This window comes from Plectropomus leopardus, chromosome 9 (genome assembly GCF_008729295.1).
Source record: "Plectropomus leopardus isolate mb chromosome 9, YSFRI_Pleo_2.0, whole genome shotgun sequence".
Classification (NCBI taxonomy): domain Eukaryota; kingdom Metazoa; phylum Chordata; class Actinopteri; order Perciformes; family Serranidae; genus Plectropomus; species Plectropomus leopardus.
Genome location: NC_056471.1, coordinates 13,119,451 through 13,137,793, shown reverse-complemented (window position 1 = coordinate 13,137,793; position 18,343 = coordinate 13,119,451). Strand labels below are relative to the sequence as shown.

The window sequence follows — 18,343 nt, the reverse complement described above, 5'->3', positions numbered from 1 at the left end:
GTTTGTGTGTTTGTGTGTGTGTGTGTGTGTGTGTGGTGGTGGTGGTGTGTTCTGACAGGTAATTTCAGTTTCTAGCCCTGATAGATGAGGGTCAGAACTCAGAAAACACACATGTACGCACATACGCATTACACACAAATACTAAGTCCTGGGTCAGTTGTCATGTGAGCTGGGCTGCCACACACACACACACACACACACACACACACACACACACACACACACCACATTGGACCAACAGCGAGTACCCCCAGCCCTTGTCGCCGCATTGTGCCCCACACTATTGGCCCTTGTTGGCCCTTGTTGGTTTTTTTCCTGCTGATTCAGCATGTTGAATCGGCGGCAACAGCCACGAAGCCCATCTGTGAATGAAATCACTCTGATTGGCTGTTCAGTTCAGTGTATGTGAAAAGAAATGGAAGTGAAAAGTAAAAAATGTAAACAAACAGCTAAAGTAAAGACGGAGGGAGGTTGTTTCCTGGTTGTTCATTGGCGCACAATAAATACAATTTGTTTTTTCACTATTGGGTTGTGTTGTTAATGTGCTAGTTGGCTAACTAGTGTCATGGCGGTTTTCCGATTTCCTGTTTTAAATTACTTTTACAGACGATCGCCGTCTGCTGGTATGTAGATGGCAGTATACATACGTCCTGTGTAACTTTTTGGCCGAGACATGGCGATATGAGGGCGAAGCAGCAGGGGCTTTCGTTGCTACTAGTTATCTGATGCTGGCTTGGTGTGTCATGGCCTTGAGGACTCAGCCTTAAGGCCAATTCATATGTATGAGCATGGCTCCGCTTCGGTCAGTGTTACAAATGTAGTCATCAGCAAGAGTCAGCTTAAACCCTATGTGCACGTCCATGTGCAGCCCATTTTTTGTAACTGTGCAGACTGCATTGCAAGCACACAAACTACCCACGCTCCAAGCTCTCGTGCCACACTTCAGGCCAGTCCAAAAAACTGCAGTTCAGCCAGTCGCAGCCGCCTCACCACCATAGATACTTATGAGTTAGATATTTGACAGAAATTGACTCCAGCAGCATAATTTAGTTTTACTTTCACCCAAAGTCAGCAATAGGACGACCTCCCAACCCTCTTGTTTACTGTTTCATCTGACAAGAACCGTCAGTTCTGCTATGAATAGAGCCACGTGTGCATCCGTGTTAACGCAGTTGTCTGCACACGTTCAATGTGGAAAGCATGTCCAAGCCTTTAAGCCAGCTTCATACTTTTTGTCCGCGAGGTTCATCATCTGCCCATGTCTGCGAGGGCCCATGCGAAGCCTTATTTGTGCGGGGACAGTACACATAGCAAACTACTGCGCACGCTCCAGTTACATAATTTTATCTCTTGTTCCACACTCTGGACCAGTTGGTGATGTGTGCACCTCTAACTGGTTTGTCAAGAACTAGTTTCTTCTCGACTTTTATGGCAGTTGGCAATGTTATAGTGCATTACTGCAACCAACTGGAATGGAGTGTAGATCGGGAAATCCACAGAATGTGAACACGAAAACTCAGTTGCTATATGAATGGAACCGTGTGCGCATCTGTAGACACAGAACGCAGAAATGTGTCCAAACCCTTGTAGTGCACACGCTACTAAGTGAGCTATCGGGAAACACCCAAATGCCCGAAACAGGGTTTCTCTTTATGCTTCATGTATGAAGGTTGACTGTATTGACATTATTCATATCAAATAAAGAGGAAAAGTGCATCTGGATTTCCGTAGCTTCCAACATGGTCATATACAACCTATTCAGTTTGAGGCCAAACAAGTCTCGTGAGACACGGCGTATGGGTGAAGGCAGGCAGGAACTAAATATAACTCAAAGACAAAAGCATTTGTTTCTACCTCCTCAATGCTGTTTGTTTTAGCAGGATATGGTGGCTCTTTATATGAGCCCTGGGTGAATGGTGTTTGGGGTGAAGCAAAGCAGAAGTGAAATTCCCCCCACGCCCTCGCGGTTGCCTCAGAAAAGAAAGATCTGCTATGGCAAAGGGGATTAACACAGGAAGTGAATATGAGGCTGCGATGGAGTCCGCAATCAAGCTTTGCCTGTAAACACAGCAGAGCTGCATTATCAAGTGCTGTTTCCCCTAATGCTTGCTTTACTGCCTGAGCACAGACTATGGGGTGTTAATGAAAGCATAATGATTGCTAGGCTGAATTTATTCCAGAGGAAAAGAACTGTACTTTCAGGATCATTTTCAGCACAATCATTTAAGACACTGTTGGATGTCTGCAGAGGTATTCACAGAGAACTTTAAAGGAACAGTTCAACATTTTGGGAAGCTTAATTCAGACTGTTCTGGGCCTGGATCCTAAAAAGAGCTACATCATCAAATGTTTTCAGTAAGAGCCCCAAAACAACATCGGTTAAAGTGACAGAGCCCTCTAGTGCACATAGTAATTATCAACAAAACAAACATTGGACTTTAATACGGGAGCTGCTGTTTGTTTCCCAGTTACAACCAAAAAAAAAAAAAAAACATTGCCACCATTATTTACTAACCTTAATGACAATTCTACCACGACAAAGCTCCCCTAACCTTCAACATTTAAAAATTGATCAGTACAGTAATGGAGGGCACATACAAAGGCAACCTCATGGTGACCTAAAGACTCTGAAATCCGCATCATTTTACCTGGTGAGCATTAGAGTTACTGGCAGCCATATTTTGTTAGTTTTGGACATTGTCAGTCAGCTGTTTCCCCTTTTTTTCAGTCATGCTAAGCTAACCAGCTGCTAGATGTAGCTTCATATCCATACAGTGAAAACTGCAACTGGTATCAATCTTCTCTTTACAAGAAACTGGTAAAAATCTCTGTTCAGAACTTGTATTACCATCAGTAATTTAGAAATGAAACCCCCACGTCTCTGTTTTGTGCACAGCATGCGTGGGATAAGAGAACTTTTACTCAGACATCATCTCCTGGATGTGACACACACACACACACACACACACACACACACACACACACACAGTCATGTGCAGCTTCTCTCCACACAACAGAGAAAGACTACACAGCACCACAAGCAGTGATGTACAGTGTTAACCTCGTTTTTTCTTTTTCTGAAATTTTTGTTAACCAAACTGAATCGATTTTGTCACACACTGTCACATGTGATCAATTACACTATCTTTCAAGATTTTGCTCTGCTTATTGATTTGAGCTTGCTTTTTCTGCAAATGGCTCTCAGTGTAGTGAGATGAGAGTGAGATAAACCTCAAGAGGCACGAGGGAAAAAAAAAACCTAAATAGGACAATAATTACAGAGATGCCGATTCACACTATTATCTCATGACCCCTGTTTGGTGTTTGGTACGTAATTTTGCAGTGGAATTTTTCCTTGACAAAATATGGACATGTCAGATTAACATGGGATTAGGATCAGGCAAACGCCATAAGTATTACAAATTACTAGTGATCCCCATTAAGGGTGTCGGTTTCACTTAAACATTGAGGGGGACACATGAAGCAGGGGGTTTCGGGAGTCATCTGTCAGAAAATTTAAAGCATCAAACACTTTTGTGTTTTTTTATTTTGCCAAAATAAAAGTCCTGTGCTACTTTAGTGTTTTTAGTTGGGGTTGGCAAATGCATATGTTCTAAATACTGAGGGGAATATGTTTCCTTTATCCCCCCAACCCCTGCAACCTACACCTATGATCCTCAGGTAATATTATGCAAACCGGGCTTAAGCCTATCTCACCAAATGTAAAACTTTAAAACATGAGATAAAACTTGCGCTGTGTTCAGACTCCCTTCACAAGTATTTAAAGCTTTGATCCCTGAGCAAATTCATTTCTTTCAAAAATATGGGAAAATGACAATGAGCAACTTTGGCGAGAGATGTCCTGCAGTTTGATGGAAATTAGTAATTTGGAATATATATATATTTTTAAACTATTTACTTACTTCAACTTACTAACTATATTGCTAATCAAAATAATTATATATTTTAAATGAACAGATTCATATTTTCAAAGCCCCTATGTCATATGTAATTTCCTTGTTGTTTTTTCACTTTCCTGCCTTTTTGTTTATTTCTGTATTTTTTCTGGTAAGTTTTTACTAATTTCTAGCTAATTTTGGGGTAATTTCTTCTCAAGTTGCTCATTACCTTGGAATAAACTGGGCCAGTTGGCCCAGGTTTCAAAGGGTTAAGTAAAAGTGAATGCATAATAGATAAATAAACATTTACTAAAAAGAATGGTCAAATCTAAAATATACAGCAATCAAAGACGAACTATGAAAAGCATAAATACACTGTATGTACCACTCAGATATGCAGTATGCAGTAGATCTCAGTCAGAACATTCAGATGTCTTTGGACGGAGGAATGTCAAACAAAATGCAATAGTTTAGAGAGCATGTCCGTGGTCTTCTTCAAACTCAGCCAAAGCCTAAATTACAACCCGGCATCACCCTCAGCGTTGACCCCTGGACACTGTTAACACAGATATGTCAGTCTGATTGCTCTGACAACATGACAGAAGCAAAGACGCCTAAAGTAAACTGAGAAAGAGCCCACACTGTTGGTTTGACCACCCATGTACAAACAGAATTAAGACATACTGCAGTACTCTGGCAAGCGTTGAGATCTTGGTGTTATTAGTTAGTGTGAAAATGATTGTACCAGAGCTGTGATTTTAACCAACAAAACTAGGTGAAGGACATACAGTACCACACACTGTAAGAAAGCTGCATCTATTTTTATTACACTGGATGCAAACAGGAATGCTTTGCTCTGAGATGAACCATAATGCATACTGTCCCCCTTTTGGGTATCAAGCATCTGTGATGCAGCGATCTCATGAGGGCTCCTACAGCGAATAAAGTTATTTCCAGAGAAGGAGGGCAGACATGCCTCGTTTGCTCAAGGAAACTTGGCCCACAGCAGTATGACTGCTGCCATGCAGAGCAGTGCAGTGACTGGTCCTTGGACAACAAAGTGTTACATTTGCAGTATTTCAATTCTCTTTAAAGATTCAAAAGCAGAGAAGAAATGCTGAGCAGATGGCTGTTTGGGAAGGTTTGTACGCGGTGGTCTCAGTATCAGGGGAGGGCTGCTGTCCAAACCCCAGCCACTGATCTAATGGATGAAGTGAGTCATACCCACCTTCAATGTGAACACAACCATCTCCATCAAACACACATGGGCCAGCACAATGAGCCACATTCATACAACAATGTTTTTCTGGTCACCTCTTTTTGTTTGAGTGCTGTTTTCTACTACAGTGCGTTCACATCTGTTTTAAATGATGTGCTCCCGTCTTTTCATTAGGTCGACTCTTAACAGGCTATTGGAGTCAAGCACCTGCTTTTCAAAAACACAGTAAGATTTCAACTATTGCCAAAGCCGTTGTATCAGTAAAAATTCCCTCACGTAGATGATGAGACATACTGAGTTGAAAAAGGTTTTTATCAAAGCAACTGTGCAGCATTTGCCTTTAATTGGAGCCATTTTAGAGGGCGTTCTTGCCATGTGCTCTGTGCCCTCACAGATTGTTCTAATTTCCAAAATCCTCAGATCATGAGACTGAATGCTATGGCAGTCTTGAGCTGACAAAATGCATGCATGCTTGGTTTCACTTCTGCAATTTCAGATTTCAGTAAATTAAAAACACCACCATGAAGTGAATCACTGGCAAGTGGGAAAACAAAGCACTGATGCAGCTATGAGCACTGCACTGTAATGCAATAAACTGATAGTCGGTGAAGAGCTTTTTATGTTAAGTCACACAATCTTACTGAGGTTGCTAACACTAAGAAAGAACAAGTTAATTCCATTTGTCATTTTTAAGTTGCAAAAAAAAATAAATAAATAAATAAATAAATACAGCTGAATTTCAAGTAAACTTAACAGATATAAAGTAAACAGAAATTACGATTTTTAGTTATATGTACTCTCCTTTTTCACGGCAGTCGGTTTTCAAGATTATTTAAGATCAACTTGCCAGATTTTACAGTGTTCATTTATTTTTTGCTTTACAAGTTCTGGGACTGATTCACGTCTTCCTGTTGGTAGGCAGATTGTTAATAGTGGTAACGATAACGGACAGGGATATTGACTGTAGTATGAGGAATTTCCTGATTCATTTTCCATTAAAGGAGCCTAAATCATGACATTACGCAACATGTCAGCTCCTGACATTAAATGACCCCGCTGCTCCGCTAACACAGTGGAAACTGGGGGGTAGCATTGAAAGAATGTTTCATCTGAACGTCTTTTCTGCTGTTACAGAGCATTTCAAAGCGTACTGAAATGTCAGTAAATCAATGTTGCACTTTGCTATAAAGAACTACACTTTAGGTTTTCTCTGGTGGAACATGAAATAGTGGCACGGCTCCACTAAAATGTTGTTTTAGGCCTCTCTGTCAGTGGGAGACATGCTAAAAATGGCCTTTCAATGCATTTAACCAGATGCACGGACAGTGTTCTTCCTCCATCTGTTCCATTGTCTCGGTGTTCTCTGGGATGAGGAGCGGATGCACCACCGAAGGAGATGCAGGAAATGCTCTTGGCCCAGAACAACATAGCCAACTTCTTCCAGCCTTTTGCACATTGGCTTCAGATATGAGAGGAGCGTAAGAATATGGCAAAATGAAGGTAGTCTCTAATGCACAATCCATTATGTATGGTATTGTTTGATGAGATGGAGCAGTCACTCATAATTGTGATCCAAATAGGAAAACACTGTTCCAAAAAAGAATTTAACCTTCATTTGTTCCCTTGTCTTTCATTTTTTTCAGAAGTGATTAAACAGTAGCACGCTTGCCGCAGTGGAAAATCCATGGAATTATACAGTTGTCAGAGGGTTAATCATGACTGTGAGTGGTGCCCGGTCTCTTGCCAAAGAGGAACAGGAAGGTTTTACGGGTGTCTATGTCAAGGTCTTTGTCATTTTTAACATGACTCCACACAAACAGCAGCAGGCTCGCTCACGTCGGCCTGTCAAGCACACTCCAGAAATAGAGATTCTGTTTGAGCATTAAAATTTACAAGGTAAAGCTATATATTTTTAATCGTTCTTAAAAAAAACAGATGAAAATAAAAGCGAGTCTTGTAAAGAGGAGAGGTATATAATGCTAAATAAAGAGCAGTGTGTGTAAATATGGAAGGAGTTTCATGTCGGTGTGTGCATAACTATATAAATGTGTGTTTTTGTGGGATAATCTTTTAAAAGGGGATGGATGTTGTTGACCCACAGCGTTTCACTGCCGCACCGCAGTTGTAAAAAAAGTCATAATTGCCATATTCACATTAATCCTGTTAGGCATGCGGGGGGGTGGGGGGTAGGGGGGGGGATGTGTCAAGGTAGGGGGTGGGTGGGGGGGGCAGTGAATTCTTGTGGTATACATTAAACAACAAACCTATAGTTAAGAAGATCCCAATTAAACCTGTTAACATCATTAGAATTTATGACACAGTTCAAAAGGAAATCACTTCCCAGGCATTTTAAGGCTTGTCAGAATTTGCCTTCAGGGTCCCAAATTCTAACCTCTAAATTGCGTCACTCTCAAATATTTGGAAGAAAAGAATCCAAAATCTCATTAGCGAGACGAGAGTGGTTTTGGGGAACCGCTGAGCAGCCCAGTTTGGGGCTTTTCAGCTAAAACCATTTCAACACTTTAATCAGTTTCTTTTCATGTGTTGATTGTGTCGTGTTACTTTTCACTAGAGCTAAGGAAGCAGTTTATTAGATAATGTTCCTGAAAAGTGGAACTGAGTTTTCAGTCCTTACTGTACAGCGAGCTGTATTAAAGTGTGAAGGTGAAAAGTGTTTTTTAAAAATACCCATGCCGCTAGACACACAGAAGCAATTAAGAAGCAGTAAACACTCAACCAACATACACAATATTTTTTAAAAGTATTTCCTCCTAAACCTCATGGAATAACTATTACAAACAAAAATACTAACAAGATGTAAAGCCTAATTTGGCATGTTTCAAAAAAATCAAATATTAACAGATTTGAGTCTGTGTTGCTTGAGGTAACAAATGTTTACACACAACCGCCCCCCATGGTAATGTGGACCTTGACCGCAAAGGGCTCAGCCACCCATTGAGGGCCCTGGGGTTATGACACAAAATACTTCTGCTATTATTACCCAGTGCAGTCACTCAGTAAGCTAAGAAAGACATACACTTTCGACAACAAGCTTGGACAAACTCTTCGAGAAAAGATTCCAGTGTTTCCACGAAGCGAAAGGAGTTCAAGAACAACAGCCAGCAGCTGTCGTATTATATACTGACCATTAGTGTGTGCCCGTTTTGTCTCACAGTCCTAAAGGAAAGGGCATATAGGGATACCAGAGAGCTCCAGGTACTATGTTACATAATAGCATATTTCCTTCCAAACCTCTTTCCATTCCTCTCCAGTAGGTAGCCAGAAACAGTAAGACAGACCTGAGCTCTATGTAGTGTAACCTTCTGTGACTCTAGCTTTCCTGTTGAATGTTTCTCTACCAGTTGCCCCTTCTCTGCCTCCTCCCTGGAGGTTATGAGGCTGTCCAGCTCCAAATTTCCCATAGAAGGCAGAAAAATCAGACTGGACAAACAGTACTGGTCTGCACATGTCAAAGGTCATGGAAGTTACTTTGTTGTTTTTGTCAATGCACAAATTTACTGGCGTCTGAGCCCTTAGTGTTATTGAAATAATATAGCTCTCTTTGGTTTCACCTCATGGCTGACGATAGATTATTTTCATGAAATTGACACAGTGTCTGCACTCTAACCGTGGCTCGCCTCTAAAACAGACCAAAAACAAGTGAGCGAAACTAAAACAGAGGCTGTAACACAAAGAAGTTTTTGTTCCACGCTGGACTGTGCATCACTATGAAGGACATATAAATGACGCTCTTGGGGACACAAGTCAAGCCTCTCTTTCCAGAGCTCTGGGTGCATGAGTCAACTATCATAAAAGACATTTAAGCCACTAGCAGAAGTACACCAGCTAGGTCTGGTATTAACGTGCTGTTCTTTTGGTGTCAAGGGCGATTTCAAGGCCTTCAACTCTCTTTGCATCGGTTTTAATGAGGGCAGACAGTGTTGCCTCGCTTCATGTACCACGCCAACAATCATGTCCTTTAACTTGAACAGGGGAGCCACGCTGGGGTTTAATTAGCTGACATAGTGTCACTCACATGTTCAGTACGTGCTAGTTTTTGTTGCAAACCCAAGATCTGTCTGGCTGGGAAAGGGACGCTCAGTCCCTCCACAACCTGTCTTCAGCAAGAGAGCAATTTCAGCACTTATTTTTAAACATTTATCAAATTTACCTGTCAGCTTAGCTCTACAGTCATGCCAGCATTGTATCCCAAGTGCCTGTGCCATTTCCTCCACGTCCTTAGCTGTCCTTTTGCCTTGATGCATTTTCCTTCCACAACTATTTCAAACAAAAGTAGCAGCATGAGGCCAAAGAGACATTAGCTGTTTCCGTGCTAAGGGTCCTAAGCTGAAGCGTGCACCATGCTGCGCTGCTGATTCAGGTGGGCGTAGGTAATTAGAGAGCAGGTCCCGTTAGTCCCAGGTCTCCAGGGAAACAGCTGCCATGCATCCCCAGTTCCCATGGAGCAGCTTGAAGCTGAGGTGTGTAGCGACTCGTCTGCTAAGCTATACGACTCTGTTCTGGACGGATGCCCTTCACTGAGCACATGACGGCTTCCTTGTTTCTTGCTTTGTAAGGTATCACTTCAGGATCGTTGATCACTCAAATTCTGACAGTATAAGAGTGAGACATACAGGATTACAGATCTGTGTGAGCGTTTTACATTTGCAAATGAAACAAGATCACGTGCACTTCTTTCCTCCATCTCAAGGATTCAAGTCAAATAAAAATGGTCTGTTTACTTCCTGATCTTATAACTATAACCGCTATTGATGTGAAAATTGATGTTCAAAAAGAGGACATTTTCAGAAAATGAAGGGACAGAGGGAGATTATTAGTCGTGTTCCTTTCTTATCATTAGATTTCCAGACTATGGATGAGAAGATAAGGGTAGAGAGAGAAACAGCTCCTCTTCATGATGGATTTGCAGCCCCGCGGCTGCTGAACCGGGAAGCAGAGACAGATCAGCAGCGAAGGACCAGGCTCCCTCTGTTTTCCTGTGATTCAGATCAGCTTGTTTTGGCTGACACAGTTCAGTTGGAGTCCAACACCAACACAAATGTAATCGTATATTTTCTTAGAGATAAAGGAACAGAAAATATAATTTTTTAAATATTGCTGAATTTTTGGTTTTTGGTGATGTACACAGTGCTGGTTGGACTCATTAAAAGTAACTTAACTTTGAACATTGGAATAAAAGCATTCGGAGACAGAGATAAAATCTCGAAACATCCAACATAAAAGCCGAACAACACTCCATGGCTTTTTTCCACATTTTTTCATGTTTTAATTTAAAAGTTTAAAGTAATTCTATCAAAGATTTTCATTTAAATAAAAGTCTGTTAAAGTAATTGTTTGGGATTTTTTAATTGGGGCTGTATGAGATAGTTATGTATAATCTGTGTATTACATACAGTAGCTGGTGGTCGGTGCGCTCCCTGTTGGCAGAACAGACGGGGCTCGCACCCCATAGCTCAGCCTTAACTTACTGTATAGAAGGGTTGATATCAAACATGTTTTAGCCACTTTAAAAAAACACCTTCCTAAAATATACAATATCAGTCTAAGAGGATGCTGTATTGAAGGTGTTATTCAATGGGAAGTTTTTATTTCAATTGGAATGCATAAGAGCTGCTAACAGCACCTTCTGACCCAAACAGCTGACTTTTGGCAGATTAGAAATGTAGTGCCAAAGGAAAAGGCTGTGTGATGGCAATGTGAAACAATGAAAATACTCTAAATATAGTGTTCACTTGGAGTGACAGTGATTTTTTTAGGTAGGTCTTTTTTAAAGTGGCAAAATATCAACCTCTGTTTCTGCAAACCAGGACTGAGCCGACCGCCATATATTATACAATGACTATACATGAGTATGTCATACAGCCCCATTTCAAAAACTTCGAACTATCCCTTTAAGTCACTATTTATTGCTGAATGATGTAACACAATGGTGACTGAGCCTATTGCCCACTGATGAAAGCGAATGCAATTGCAATATTTGAACTGGGTATCTGTGGTAACATTCCCAGGAAAATCACAAGCGAAGCAGTCATTAATTATTCTCTCTTACACACATGAAACATACATATGTGCACACACACACCATCTATGCTGTGGTAACCCTTTAATCTTGTCAGCTGACAGGCTCATAACAATAGCTGATATGAATGTTAAAAGAGCCAATACACATCACCCAACCTGCAAAAGCATGTGTTGAACAACCACCCAAACTTGACCAGACCTGGCATGCAAAGCACCACCTCAAAGCATTATAGGACCACAACAGTCAAAAGTGACAGGGAGACAGTAAGGTGGAAGGTGGACTATTGCACACAATGTTTCATTTAATAGTAACTTATTCAGAATGCTGCTTTGAAAGTTTTTGACCTGCGCACTCAAATGTCCTAAAATCCTAGAAACATGTATGTGGCTGTATCCCTAATCTAAAGCCTGAGACCAGTGGTTTGACACGTAAGTGACATCAAATTTAACTGATAATTCCTGTGCGGGCAGAATGTAGCAATGTGTTGGATTGGACACTATCCGCTATCTGGAGACCCACTCCTTAGACGGACTGCATACCAGACATCAAAGACAACTGTCATGGCGGCGCAATGAACCAATGAGAACTCTGTAAGTTGATCTCATGTCCAGGACACATTTGAGATGTTACAATGTACAGTATGCAGCTAATATGTTCTAACAGGTAAACAACTAGGCCCAGCAACAGGTAGGGATTACACCTCAGAAATTCATCATCAGTCAGATGAAAGACAAAGCTGTGGGGGCCATAAACACCCGCTTACATAACCCTGCGTTTGATATGAAGGGGGGGAAACATCAGGGTCAATTTCACAGACACTCTGTTCACCTTTAACACTTTTACAGTGCTGACTGCTTCCGCCCATCTGTGCCCCTTTTCCTGCTCTCCACGTCCCTCTGCTGCCATGAAGTCAACCACCATCCACGCCCTTTGTCCTGACCCCAGTCTCCTTCTAACATGAGCTTATATTTATCTTACTCATTATTTTCTTTCCCTCTCCTTAAAGCTAATCTCGCCTCCTTCCCATTCCCTGGCCCTCTTCCTCTCTCCCTTGCTCTCTTGTCATGACATTGGCCTGTGACACGTGTGGGAAACTTTTGCGGGGCCCCAGCTTCGGGCAGGACACTGATATACTGAGAGTGCTGGGTGACGGCGCTATTTTGGGAACTTGTAAATATGAGAACTTCCTTTCCTAAAGTGTATCTAATATCCCAGAGGATTATTAACAACAAGAAGCAATACAGAGGCAAAAATGCTACATGTCCATCATCAGCTCCAACAGCCTACAGCTTCATCTTCTGTTTGCAAATTTAAATTTGTGATGAAAATGTCACATCATGATAATAGTAGAATATAGATTATATGTCAGTCCACATTCCAAAAGTACCATCAAAAACATTCAGAATGGAAATGCAAAAAAACCCCAAAATGCATACTGAACTGAACTGAACTAAACCAACCTGCTGGTGGAAACGCACCAATATTTACATTCAGAGAGAGTGAAAACAATCTAGACGCAGTTCCTATATGTCGGCACAGGACACACAAACTTTGTTGTATTTTCGCAAGTCTTTGTACATTCTGGATCTTTTTGTGGTTTTGTGTCTGTGTGTGGTCATTTTGCATCTCCATGAGGTTGTTTTGTGTCTCTTTGAGGCAATTTTGTGTCTCTTTTTGGTGATTTTATGTGTTTTCTTAAGGTAATATTGTGTCTTTTTTGGTCATTTTGTGTCACTTTGTAATCATTATGAATCTCTTTGAGGTTGTTTATGTTGTTTTGTGGTTGTTTTGTTTCTTTCTGAGGTAATTTGTGTCTGGTAAAGGTAATTTTGCACCACTTTTTAGTCATTTCCTGTCTTCTTACAGTTGTTTTGCATCTGTTTGTAGTAGTTTAATGTCTCTGTGTAGTGGTTTAATTTATCTTTGCAGTTCCTTTACATCTCTTTGTGGTCTTTTGTGTCTCTTTGTGGTCATTTAAAGTCTGTTCTTGGTTGGCATGTGTTAATTTGGGTGACATTTTGCAGGTGAAGGCCAAGGGAGCCCCTAACACTTTGTGTAGCCAAAAACCGATATCAGTATTATTATGGTATTGTTAAAATATGCTGATACTAATACTGAAATCATTTCACATATTTTTATATTTGAAAAGCAAAAATAAAGTAGCAGCACTATGTATTTTTTTTGCATGAATATTATAATAGAAACATAGCCAATACCTTATGCAAACATATTATAACCATATCAAAAATGCATTAAGATTACAGATAGTCTGTCTTTGGAATGCTTGCTCAAGTGTCTGTGCCAGTGTAGATGGGGACAAGGGACCAGTAGCATCACTGGGTTTGCCTGCTGCACGCCCACTCTGTAAACATGGGAACAGCAAAACAAACTCAGGCTGCATGCTGCGCCTGCATCTTGGCTGATACTGGACAGTATTCACCCTGAATTTACATGATTTTAATGACAGTTTAAATCTGAAATAGCAATACTGACTGTTGGGAAATTTACTGCAGTTTATCACCAAACCAGTAATCTTTTAATCCCTAGTTTGAATCAGTGATAAGACTGAGCTCCAGAATAGAGGCCATGTCTTTTTTATGACTCTTACTTTCAGAAACACACATTAACGGGTTAAGGGGACGATATTTACAAGCTGCCTTCATCAGGAATTGTTCTTTCTCTCTATAATAGCATTTTCAGATGCTTCCACACCTTAGGCCAAGTTTTTATAGGGAGCATCCGGTTTACATATTCAGGGACGTCCAAACCCTCTCCCCTGTTTGGAAGTAGGGAGACATGACAGGGAGCAAAACAGGGAGGAAACATTATTGAACTAGAACATCAGAGGAGGAAGCTGAGATTGTGATAAGGGAGATATGGAGTCTGCTGGAAGCCTATAAGCTGCAAACAGATCAGGAAGGATCAGATGACTGACTCTGAACTGCTATTTTCCACAGTTAGAGGAAGATGGAGAGTGATTTTCATGCACTGTATTGAAAGCCTAGCTGAATATAGAGCTTGGCTTGGTATATATATATATATCTAAACTAGGACCAACAATAATGATAAGGGCTGAAACTGTCATAATAGGCAACAATTTTATATCATTGTAACCTGAAAGTCTTTGGGTTATGGGTGGGTATAACAAGTCATTTAGATGTCACCATAATAATAATAGTGTTAGTAATAGCGGTCGAATGATAATGGTTTTTCAGGGCTGATACCAATACTGATTATTAGTAGTGACCTATAACCAATATTTAAAACCAATATGCATTTACAATCAAAATAAAAATCTTTCTGTCAATATTTAGAATTTGGAATATAACAAACTCCAACACCAAACTCTGTTTAAATGCCTTGAGAAAATGTTAGTCAAAAGTGATACATTCAACATCATATACATCATAAAGTTCCCAGCAACTTTTTTAATAAAGTTGAGTGAAATTTTAAATAAAAAATGAATGGATAAAAATAACTCCTTGATGTTTTGCAAAGTAAAAGTTCCTCCCATGCCGACACTTTCTTTGCACTTTTTAATTAATTTATCGGCGATCATTAAAATAAAACGCAGATACAGATCATCACCAAAATGCCAAATTTCTCCTCCAATAATCGGCCAGACTGATAATCTTTTGACCCCTAAATAACAAGAACAACAACAACAACAACAACAACAACAACAACAATAATAATAATTATTATTATTATTATTATTATTATTATTATTATTATTATTATTATTATTGTAGTTGTTATAATCTAATAATAATAATTATTATTATTATCATTATCATTATTATTATTATTATTATTATTATTATTGTTATTATTATTGTTATAATTATTGTTATAATTCTAATAATAATAATAATAATAATAATAATTATTATTATTATTATTATTATTATTATTATTATTATTGTGATGATTATTATTATTATTATTATTATTATAATTAGGGGGAGCGCAGTAGTTCAGTTGGTAAAGCAGGCGCCCATGTACAGAGGCCATGTCCTCGCCGCAGCGGCTGCGGGTTTGATTCTGTTGTTGTTTATTAAATAGCAACCTTGGCCCTGTGCTGCATGTCATCCCCTCTCTCCCCCTTTCACATTTCAGCTGTCCTATTAAATTAAAGGCAAAAAGCCCCCAAAATAATCTTTAATTACAAAAATTACAATAATTAGAATCTCCACATAACAAAGGATGAAATTGCTCAATATTCAGAATAAACCCCAGCCTCAATAAGAAAAAAAATGATCAGCTGCTTTGACCTATTCGTATAATTTAATAAATTATATGCCAACTGCTTTTGGCTCTTACAGACAGCCTAATAGATGATACATGTCCAGTGAATAACTGATAAAATGAGGTCTCATTTTCTTTCTCTTTTGTCTCTCTCTTTCACGGACCCACAAAAACACACTCTCACACACTTACACGCACACATGCACGCAGTCAAGCAGTCTTGAATTATTAAAACGGTGCTGAATGTTTAACTGCCTCCCCTTATGCCACCCAAGAGCTTCATCACATGTGAGAGAAATGGCCGGGGCCATACACACACACACACACACACACACACACACACACACACACAGGTCACATTTTTATTTTACTTTCTAGACATACAGATGTTTATTATAGATACTTTACACAGCACGCAGCATAGATGTAATCGAAAAACAGCAGATGAAGCAGCGATGATGATTGATCCCCATAGATACAGTTTGACCTGTAATTTTACACTCTGCTAACTCTTCTCTCCACTCATGCTTCTTACAAACACTCATTCTATCAGATGGTATCTGCTGACATGTTGAAGGGATGAGTGCTCTAGTATATACAATAAGCACTAATACTAATACTTCAAAGGCCCTGCTGCAAGTATAGAAACTGACCTAAATGCACATTACACAACCACACCTGCTCCTGGAGGCAACAAGGCATAAGCGACCACCTCCACTGAACCACAGCGTAAACATGTCTCATGGCACTGTTGCCCCACACAATGTGAGTTAACGTCTGCACAATGGATGTCTGAATAGAAACAGTGTTTACCGTTTTGTGCAGTGATCTAATACAGAGGAACAACACGATGAAAGATGGAGCAGAGTTTGGCTTTAATAATCCAATGAACTCATCCCTTTTCTTGCCAAAGACAGCTAATCAAGTACTGAGTCCTCCAGTGGCCCTCCCTCACTGTGGGACATCAGCATAATATAGTGGCGCCACCTAGTGAGGCATATTGGTATAGATGAAGAATGGCTGCATACATGTAAGGCCATAATGTATTTAAAACATTAAGAGAGAGCGAAAACGTTTTGTAGCCATTATGCATCTTTTTGTGATTTGTTTTGTCTCTTTGTGGTCATTTTTTGTCTCCTTGTGGTTGCTTTGTATTTCTTTTGAGACATTTTTTGTCTCTTTGTGGTGGATTTGTATCTTTTTGTAGAGATACACAATGAAAGAAAGAGACTCAAAATGACCACAAAGAAATGCGAAATGCCTATAAAACGACAAAAAATACCAAAGAAATACACAAATGACCCCAAAAACACACAAAACAAATTTCAAGGTGAAACAAAATACCACACCCAAAATTACCACAAAAAACTAACCACTAGTTATGGCAAGGAGGTGCAAAACAACAACACAAATTTGTGCCCATAGTGGCCTTTTGTCTCATAATCACCTAAATTGGTGATTTATAATTTCAGAAATGAAATAGCACAAATTAAATTTGAAAACAGTCAAGGACGCTGATTATCAGAGGCTGAAAATAAATAGAGCAAAAAGCAGGAAACAGATAGTAAGGGACCTTCCCAAGTTTTAAAAACATACTGAAATAGTTAGTTTTCTTTTCCCATGGATCATATTGCTTCTTCTCCAGTGACATCCTTTTCTATTCTCACAATCATTTTGCCTTTTTTCCCATCACCCAGTGGGAGTCTGGGAAAGCTATGACATCACCGGAGGCCTCTGTGAACTTTTGTCAGCCACACAGGGCTCAATATAGCAGTGACTGAGCGACAGGCATTTCCTGTCTGTCTAAACCAACAAATAAAGTTTAATTAATATGAGATGTGGTAAGACAGCTCAGACACTGGCTCAGGATCAGATATTTGAGCAATAAAAATGGGTCTTAAACTGTAGGTTACCTATTGTAGCTGCGCTAAGATGTGTGACATATCAGAAATGAAATCAAATCTTTGTATTGCATTTTTTTTTGTTTCTAACAAGTGGGAGCATTAAAATAAAGCTAGTTCAGGACATTGTTATGATAATGTATTTTTTTATTATTATATTTTAGGTCAGAGTAACCACAGTCATGAATAATAATTTTGGTGGATTTTTTTCTTTTTATGCAATAAATGAGATTTGGCAGTAATGTTTCAGAATCCTTCTGACAGCTACTGTAGCTATTCCAACAATCACCATATGCACCCCTGGACTAGCCTATTTCTCTAATATTTTCAAATAATGTCTAACAGCCTTTGGTTAAACATTAGATAGTTAGGTTACAAAGAAAACAAAAAGGGTGAAATAAGTGAAGAGTCTGGCTTACCCTCGGTGCTGAAGTTCAGTTTCTTTTCTTTGTTTGAAAGAGGCAAATCGCACAAACCAAAGGGAATGCACATGTTTGACGACTGGTTGTTTCCCATCTTGTTTCCCATTCAACAACTTCTCTGTGTAATGAAGAAATGAGTAAACTTAATAACGTTTACTAGAATAAGGTTGACTCTGGCAGTCTGGTCTCCTCTAGTTGGTGGTCTCTCGCAGTGTGAGTCAGGAAACTGTTATATTCGTACCAAGACCACATCCCGCCCGAAATTTGAAGAAGTGTAAACATGAGCACGTGGCTTTTGTTATCTCTTTATTCTGTCCAATAAAATCCAACCGGAGAGGGGAAGGACGTTGGCACGGTTGGCACGTGGGGAAATCGTGTGTACGTCGTGCGTGCGTGCGTGCGTGGGTGTGTGCGTGCGGTTAATCTACACCGCCGACCGTTAAATATATTCATAGCATTAGCAGAGAAGACTGGTGGCTTTTGTCACAGCCCACACCACAGTTCCTAAAAAAGGTGAAGTGGGCGTGCATGGTAATATTCCTGTCCTCGAGGGGTGAGCGCGAGCTGGGAAGCACTGATATTTGGTGTGGTATTTTACTTTTATTTGTTTC

General features: G+C 39.9%; 1 protein-coding gene across 1 annotated transcript in view; it reads right to left on the bottom strand.

Annotated features, from left to right (window-relative positions):
- neurl1b (neuralized E3 ubiquitin protein ligase 1B) overlaps window positions 1-18,106 on the bottom strand; it is a 31,591-nt gene extending 13,485 nt beyond the window's left edge. The window contains exon 1 of the mRNA XM_042493968.1: window positions 17,730-18,106. Within this exon, the coding sequence (XP_042349902.1) occupies window positions 17,730-17,838 (109 nt within the window). The 5' untranslated portion in view covers window positions 17,839-18,106. The remainder of the gene's footprint in view (window positions 1-17,729) is intronic.
- Window positions 18,107-18,343: the final 237 nt, after the last annotated feature.